Raw genomic sequence first — 9,092 nt, forward strand, 5'->3', positions numbered from 1 at the left:
TATAGATTTTTTTTTTTGGTACGGATGATCTTTCAGGTTGGAAAACCCACCAGTAGTCCTTATGTTTAGTAGGGGTTAGGAAATAAAGGTGAAATACTTGTAAAATGATCAATATATCTTTTATGATTTTTTTTATTTAAATGATTTTATAATTAAAGAAAACAAAATTAGGTCTCACCCATCCCTACTCTCTCTCTCTCTCAAAAAAAAAAAAAACATTTCTGTTTCTCTGTTATTGAGCCATATTTGATGTTTCTCCTTTAGATTTCACTCTTTTTCATGGTGATGTTGATGTATGTTTTTTAAAGATTCTTGGCTTCTATGTTCTTCTCATCACCGAGGCTCTTTATATCGATCTCTTTCTCATAATTAAACTATTCATACAAAAAAGGATACTTCGCGGTTAAATACTATAAAAGTGTGTAACCAAAGTCTTGTGAGTGTATTTGGAGAAGTCATACAAATAGAAAAGTATTGTGAGTGTATTTGGAGAAGTCGTAGATAAGAACTTAAATAAAACATCTGAATATACTTTTTAATTAAATAAAAATATAATATAATAACTATAAAAACACACGTTTATTGTTTTCTATGATTCTATTCAGTGTATCATTTGATCCATTATTTCAATATAAAAGTGTTGAAGATCAAAGAACAATATTTTTTTATGTTTTAATTTGATTGCTTTCATGTAATGCCTAAAAGGTTGTAATTAATTAGAAATATCATATAAGTGTATTTACGAATTTGACAAAAAAGTATTATTATATTGGCAAAATTTCTATAACATTTCTTGCTCATTTAAAGCGTTAAATGCATGCAAATTGCAATAATACATATTCTTAAAGCTGTTATCATTTTAGATTATATTTGGTTTTAGTTAAAATAATAATATATTTCATATCATGATACAATACAACAATTAAAATTTTAAAATAAGTTTGTATATTTACAAGGAGTACACAATGAATTAGTAGGTTTTTTTTTTCATATGTACCCCATCAATATATAAAATTATGTTATAGTATTTAATAGGTTTTTCAACTTTATCTCAATTAATTTTGTAGTGAACAGTGATGTACAAGCAGCTTCTTGTCACCTTCTTCTCCATAAAGATATATATACACCCATTAACATTCAACAGCATCACCTTCCTCACAATAACACACACTACAGCCTACAAACACACAGTGATCTGGAACAATCATTTTGCAACTTGCATGGCTAATTCCTGTAATTCTGCCACATACATGGAATCACAATGTGTAATTCAACCTCGCAGACTCAAAGACTTTCTACAAGACCAAAACCTACCATTCCCTCGTTCTCGCTCTTGCTCTCGCAAATCCACAATCTCCGTCTTCTTCCACGCCGCCGTCTCCTCCGTCAAATCCTCCTCCATTTTACGCCGTAGCATCTCCCGTCGTTTCTCCAAGTCTACACGGATCAACAGAAACAAATCATCATCAGGTCTACCGGAGCCCACGATGGCGAGAACGACGTCTGTGACTGTCAAGGATATATTAAGGTGGAGATCGTTTCGTGATTTGGCGGATCCGGAGGAGAATAATGTTCCTCTGCCATCGGAAGTTATTGTGGAGTCCGATTCTCCTTCTCGATGTACAACTACAACCGCTACCACAACTTCCGCTGGAACGCCGAGGAGTAGCTGGTGTGATAGTGATTTTACTGTCGGTGATTCACCGGTATGGTGCCGTGGATTTTCCGGTGATATTGAGAAGAATTTCCACATTAATGTAGCTGGCGGCGAAAGGCTCCGTCAGAACTCCAGAGATCCAAAGGTAAAAATAAATAAATATGATTACCTAAAATTTGCGATGAAATTTAGTTAATTATTTTGGGGGCTTATGATCATGTGTAAATTTGTGATACAGAATCAAATCGTACATGAAGAAGAAGAAGAAGAAGAAGAAGAGGAGGAACAATTTAGCCCAATTTCAGTCCTTGATTTTTCACAAGAACATGAAGAAACCTTCTCTTCGTTTCATCAAGTCCTTGCAAACATGGAAAGTAAGTGTTCTTATCCATTATCCATTTCCTCTAATTACTTATTAATCTCTTATAAAACTCGAATTGATCAATGAATTCTGCATTCAACAGGACGAAACACGATGCTTAAGCAACGTATTCAAGACTTCGAGAATCTGATTGAGGTGGAGGATGGTTGTTTAGTGAACAGAAATATCGAATTAGATGATGTTGAATCATTTAGAGTAGAAGAAAAGGCAATCCAATTAATGGAGCATGTGAAAACAACAAGCTCAATTGAAGAGTGTGATGAGAGTGTGGATGATTTGTTACTAGATTTCTTTAGGGATGAATTGATCACGAATAAGGGAGTGAAAAACAATAGTGAATTTGAGTCTAAGGTTATAAGGATGGCAAAATGTTGGGTGAGAGGTGAAGATGACGGATCTTTGGAGTGGGAAATGGAGGGTAGGAGAGAAGTGTGCATTCAAGAAATGAACAAAAGAGGGGAATGGAAAGATTTTGAAGAGGAACAAAAGGAAATTGGCATCGAGATTGCAAAAATCTTGTTTGATAATCTCTTAAACGAGTTATCAATGGATCTTCTTAATGTTTAGAACGCATTAATTAAGAAAGATGATAGTCAGAGTTTTAGGTCGCTCCCTTGACGTTGTATTGGAGGATCAGTATAAAGATTTGTATCTACAACAACATCGATGAGAAGACATGTCCTATGATCTTTAGATAGGTTGGGATTAATTAGCGAATATACAGCTAGTATAGTAAAATATTGTAAATTACAATAAGTTTTCTAAATTCTTTCATCACTTCGATGTATGTACGTTTACAATAATAATAGTCTTATTCCTTCTCTTAAAGTGGTAAACAAACAAAGAACATACAAGAGAAATCTACTAATACCAACAAATGACATAGGTCAATAAGGCCAGATTCAACTCATTTATTAAAAGGGGCTTGATTCTTCCATATAAGATTTTTATTCAACCACCGAAAACTTTATGCATTGACAAATATACCCCTCCCTTGCACTGAACCTTAATATTGAACAGAGAGAAAGATCTATCTTTGATTTGTTTCGAAGTACACGACTTCTTCTTCACCATTTCAGCTGATGTTGCTGCTTCTTCAGCCTATGCGTCTACATCTCCCACTTAGACAGAAAGCGAACTTAATCCATCTCTGATTCTTTTAAACCCACGATCTTTAAACTACAGAGTGTTTGAATACCCACCCACATACTGATGAACCTCGTTATCCCTTTGTACAGAAGAACCATAATCCATCTACTCTCATGCACACTACAATAAGAAAACCTCAATGATGGTGTTTTAGGGGATTGGGCACGATTCAAGGATGATAGGTTTACTTTCCAGAGTCATCTTTCACCCCATTTCTCACCTTCGACCTTTCATATATACTCCAGCTACTGCTCAGTAAACAAACTAGATTAAGGTCCTCTGTGAATCCACGTGCTTCACGATGGACTCAATATCCGGGAAGAAAATCTTTTATGTGAAATTCCCAAATGATTTGATGGATTGATCGTCCCAATCAGCAAGATCGTGTTTATTATTGCTAACCGGATTCAAACACCCACCCTAGTCTGAAAATCTAATTTTCGTTTTTCTTTTTGTTTCACAAGATTAATTAATCTCTAGAGAATCTTATGAACGAATATGAATGATAAAAAAACTATATATTGATTTTTTTTAATAACTAAAATTTAGTTAAGTTGTTTTTAAATTAATTTATAATAATAATAGTTACAAATAATAGAAACTCATAAATTAAACTATGTTAGATTACAAACAGTTGTTAGTGTAAAAGTATTATGTCAAAGTTTAACCATTATAAAATATATATTTTTCAATATTCTAATAATATATTTTTAACATGCGCAATGCACGAAAATTAGTCTAGTATATACATAAAAGAATACCCAATTGCCAGGTGGCAATAGTTGAGCACCCTACCAGTCAATTTTCCCGCTCAAAACATCTATGTGAAATTCCAAAAGTGACCTTCAGGCCTTTAAAACTCATTGTCCATTAAATCCGGCCTTATGCTACTTTCTGTATGTCTTTCAAATCTTCTATCAATCCCATAAACTCAGGTTCATGAATCAATTCGGCTTCAAATCTTCAACCTATTCTCAATAAATCACGATTGTAATCATCATCTCCACCATTTTGTTCTTCAACCTTAGGGTTTCTTAACAAGAAGAGTGAAAGAGGTAATCAATGGCATCTCTTAATTGTAGTCACGATGTTCTATCACTTCAAGAAAGTGGAGACGGATATTTCATCTTTGCAACTGTAGTGGTACCCTTTTTGCAATTGTTGACCTTTCCATTCATGTATGTCTCTTCCTTCCCCTTTCCAATTTCTTTATTTTTGTGATTTGTATCACTTATAATTTAATATTAGTGATGTAAGTTGAAGAAAAATTATTTTTTAGGGGTGTACCCACCAACTGTTTGTATTTTTTTTCAGTTGCAGAGTTCTAAACATCAAAGAGCTTCATGACGACAATCACGAAGGGAATGCTCACATTCTATATAAATACGATCACTAGAATAGCCACAAAATCAACAATGGATATGTCGGTGATGCAATGCAAGATCGTGAGGAAGCGCTTCCGATCAGGTTTGTTTCCTCTTCATTAATTTTTTGTGCAAAAGTTTTGTATATTAACAATTGTGGTTGGTTTTAATATTTTTATGCTCCAGTATTATGTGTTCAATGATAAATAACAATTGTGATAGTTTATGTAATCAGGTTTGATCTTTTCTTGTGTAACGCCTATGTTTCCGGGCTTGCCACTTTTAGCAATGTAATAGTCTAGGTTAACCTTTGTAACCCGTTTTGAAATAATAATAATGTATTATTTGAGTATTATGTGTTTTGTGCTTAATTGCTTAATTATGTGGTTTGATTAATTAAGAATAAAAATAAGCGTCAAAATTTAAGTGTAAAATAAACTTAATATCTTTGGTTAATGTTGTAGTAATTGAAACGAGGTTTCCGAATATATATAGAACGCCCAAATCTGACTTCGTATGAGGAAGTTATGATTTATCGAAGTTCCGGCTTAGCGATATACAACCTGTTTTACTCGATTTGAGATCGAGCGGTTGTTAGCCGAAGCAATCTAAATGAGAATCGAAGATCTCATTGTTGGTATTGAAACGATAAAAAGTTAGGCGAGAACGGACGTCAAACGAAGAAGTTATGAATTTATAACGAAAGTTTCTGTCCCGGCCTATTAAAAATAATTAATAAAAATAAAGTCAAAATTTGCCGACGGAGTCTAAACGAAAGTCGTAGAGCGTAGTCTCACCTTCGCGTGGATATAAAGAACGTCGAAAACGGAGTTCGTATGAAGAAGTTATGAATTTCCGAAGTTTATTAATCATTTTGTATTTATTTTTAATTCAAAATTCGGAAAGCATTATCCGAACGAGTCATTGATCTGATCCGAGGTACGCGCCGCGTACTCGAGTACGCCCCGCGTACTCCGAGGGTGTCGACATCGCAGCAAGTGGCTTCGGATGACGCATGCGCTTACGATCATTGGAGCAGTACGCGCTGCGTACAGGCGTACGCCCCGCGTAATTGAGGCTTCCAGCCTCTATATAAAGGATCCGAAGACAGCCTTCTTTGTTGTTCATTTTCTTCTCTTCTCTCTAGTCTTTTGCATCGTTTTTCGTGCCGAAGCTATCCCGAAGTCCCGGTATCATACTCTAGCCCCGAGGCAAGTCCCGAGACCCCGAAGATCCCGAGAAGTGCGGTTCCCGAGTCGAAGCTCTGCCCGCAAGAAGTTCGATTTTTGTGAAGATCTTCCAGATCTGCTGTGGATTACTACTTCTATAAGCCGTAGTGCTGTCCGATCATCTTCTGATCAGGTGAGTGTATACTAACTTTCATAAACACAATAATAATACGAGTTTGGTTCGAGTGTATTAAGAGTATTGTTGTTTATAAGTGTGAGTGTGTAGTTATTTTCTTCTAATACAATAATACGAAGTATTTTATATAAAAATACGTGCTATGTGTATATATTTGGTTGTGTTATGTGTGAATGAGTATTCACTCTCTTCTATCTTATAGATCTGCTTATTTCTTTATGAGATACGTGTTATGTGTGTGTGTGCCTCATCTGTTATGTGATATATGTGTTGATTATGTATACAAATGTATATTTTTATCTACTAATATGTTGGGTAGAACATGGGTAGACCGTTGGTGTGTAATAAACAGATGAGAGGCCTCGTTGTTGTCTGATTGAGTCATCTAGCGGAGTTTAGATGACGACCACTGGCTATTCTAGACAGTCTTGTGGAAACATTAGCAGGTTCGCCACCTGTAGGTGTTAATGAACTTGGGTGTTCATTCCCTGTACTCCATCCCCCTCATGGTTGCCTTATTTGACTTATATTGCTGAGGTACCCCCGAAGCATGTGTTGTCGCCCCGATGAAATATTCTTAGACTAGGTCCCTTATGTTAGTTGTTTTAGGGACATTAAAGTGAGAATAACGGGAATGGGTAATTGGGTTATTGTTGGTTGGTGAAAATTAAATATGATATTTATTGTGGGTTGAAAACCCTATATGCTCACCAGGCTCCCAAGCCTGACCCACTCAGTTTTAAATTGTATTACAGGTAGTGGCGGAAGGGCATGAGATGGATGAACCATCAAGTTGTTTTGTTTACAAGTCTGCATATGTTTATATTTGTTATATGACTTGTAATGTATTCGTTTATGCTTATTGGTCTGTATCGGAACATGACACCCCGAGTTTTGATTATAATGAAAATACATTTCTTTTATGAAATGCTTCGGTAAACAATGTTTTATCATGTTTTGTTTTTGGGAACAAATTCCGCAACTCTTTCAAATCAAAAGGATTTACTCTGAAAATATTTAAAAGCATAAATGAAAATCGGTCTTTTCTGGCCGAGATTTTGGGGATGTCACAGTTGGTATCAGAGCATTAGTTTAAGCGAACTAGGAATTTGTTGGATTTCTAGACTTAAACTTAGAATGCTAAGTGAAGTTTTGAGATGCGTGTCTGTTATGTTTTAGACACGAGCACTAGTTTATTTTAGGAAAGTTGCCTAAAATGCTTTTATGTGCTAAATGTTATATGTTGCCATATATGATATTATTTGTTCGGATCTATGGTCTGTTGCCGACCGGATCTAGAAACCTTATGTGTGTAGGATTCTAAGCGTACGTCTACGATATTAGAACTAGCATGTAAACGTTTCGGAGTGATAAGGATGATTTGAATATCTATCATGATTGAGGATCTAATTTCACCTTATTCGGTGTGTAGATCAAAATGGTGAGAACAAGAAGTGGAGTTGGAAATGTTGACGAAAACAGGAATCAACCACCAGTGATTGAGCCAATACCTGTCGTAGCAGCAGCACCTGAGCCAATAACCATGGCTGGTGTGCAATTGATGATTCAGACGATGTTGGATCGTCAGATGGATGAAACTAGACAGTTGCTTCAACAAAATCGTGAAGAACTGTCGATTCGAGTGGAAGAGCCTGAATTAAATGAAGGGCACTCGGAAGGTGGAAACTTCAGTGGGTCTGTTGGTCCAGCCAACCCACCGATAGTTAGGCAAGATAACCATGAAGGAAGGAATGATGGAATGGGATGCAAGTACAAGGACTTTTTGACTTGTAAACCATCGACCTTCAATGGAAAGGAGGATCCGATTGGGGTTATGGATTGGATCTCCGAAATGGAGCTAGCCTTCATGACGTGTGGCTGCAGAGGTAAGTTGCAAACTATCTATGCCGTGCGTCAATTCCGAGGTGGAGCTGTTCGTTGGTGGAACACTCTAGGGAAGACCTTAAGCCCTAATGAGCCACTGTAATTGTCATGGGCAGAGTTCTTGGTGCAGTTCAAGCGCAAGTTCTGCTCGGCTCAAAATCTGTTGGAGTTGGAGAACAAGTTTCTGACATTGACGAAAGGTAGCATGTCAGTTGATGAATACACCAATAACTTCACCGATAAGATGGAGTTTGCCTTGCGTATCGTTCCAGACGAGCTGACAAAGGTGGATCGGTATGCGAAGGGACTTCCATGGGAGTACGAGGTGCCAGTACGTCAGGCACTTACTCTAGAGGCAGCTATCTGGGCTGCCAAGTTTGTTGAGAACATGATCAAGGGGAGAACCACTGACAAGGTTGATGTTGGTGAGAAAAGGAAGTTTGAAGGAACATCTGGTTCCGGTAAGAAAGGAAAATTTTCGAAGTCTGATTCGAAAAAGTTTGGGGGAAAAGGAGGCGAAGCAAAGTGGTGTGATAAGTGTAAGAAAAAGCACTTTGGGAAATGTAGCGAGGATGTGACCTGCTACAAGTGTGGAAAGGTTGGACATTTTGCCAATGAATGTCCGAACAACAAAAGGGTGTGTTTTGGGTGTAATGAAGAGGGGCATATTTTGAAAGACTGTCCGAAGAAGAAGGAGGCAGCAAAGCCCAACATTCCACCAAAGCCAAAGGCGAGAGCATTCCAGATGACACTGGAAGCTGCTAAAGATGAAGCTGATGTCGCTTCAGGTACCTTTCTCGTAAACGAATTACCTGCTCATATATTGTTTGATTCTGGAGCCAACTACTCCTTTATTTCGCATGAGTTTGGTAGAAAGCTAGTTTTGCCTGTTGATAGACTAAATAATGCTTTATTAGTCGAAGTAGCTAGTGGCAAGTTTGTACCTGTTAGCCATCGTATGAAAAACGTCTTGATCGACCTTAATGGGAATAAGTTTCTCGAGGAATTATTGCCTATCGAACTAAATGGTTTCGACATCGTGTTGGGAATGGATTGGCTTAGCGCCAATGATGCCGAAATTTTGTGCAAGAAGAAGATAGTTAAGGTAAACCCGCCTGGGAAGGATTCATTTATGGTGTATGGGGACAAACGCAGAGTAAATTCTGGAATCATTTCTCTAATGAAAGCCAGAAAGTGTTTGACCAAAGGATGTACATCATATTTAGCATTTGTGATTGATGCTAAGAAGGAAAAGAAGGTGATGCAGAGCATTCCAGTGGTGTGTGATTTT

The 9,092-nt window shown here is 36.9% G+C and overlaps 1 protein-coding gene across 1 annotated transcript; it reads left to right on the forward strand.

Moving 5' to 3' along the window:
- Nucleotides 1-1,135: 1,135 nt before the first annotated feature.
- Nucleotides 1,136-2,867, forward strand: LOC111912864 (uncharacterized). Its single transcript, XM_023908595.3, has 3 exons — nucleotides 1,136-1,802; nucleotides 1,896-2,031; nucleotides 2,122-2,867. The coding sequence occupies exons 1-3, from the start codon at nucleotides 1,221-1,223 to the stop codon at nucleotides 2,604-2,606; spliced, it is 1,203 nt and encodes a 400-aa protein (XP_023764363.2). The 5' UTR covers nucleotides 1,136-1,220; the 3' UTR covers nucleotides 2,607-2,867.
- Nucleotides 2,868-9,092: the final 6,225 nt, after the last annotated feature.

This window comes from Lactuca sativa, chromosome 7, assembly GCF_002870075.4.
Source record: "Lactuca sativa cultivar Salinas chromosome 7, Lsat_Salinas_v11, whole genome shotgun sequence".
Classification (NCBI taxonomy): domain Eukaryota; kingdom Viridiplantae; phylum Streptophyta; class Magnoliopsida; order Asterales; family Asteraceae; genus Lactuca; species Lactuca sativa.

Excerpts from the sequence above, each read along its gene's own strand:
- LOC111912864 (XM_023908595.3), top strand. The coding sequence starts at position 1,221 with ATGGCTAATTCCTGTAATTCTGCCACATACATGGAATCACAATGTGTA. Across the intron at positions 1,803-1,895 it reads AGAACTCCAGAGATCCAAAG|AATCAAATCGTACATGAAGA; the intron begins GTAAAAATAAAT and ends TTTGTGATACAG. Across the intron at positions 2,032-2,121 it reads AGTCCTTGCAAACATGGAAA|GACGAAACACGATGCTTAAG; the intron begins GTAAGTGTTCTT and ends TGCATTCAACAG.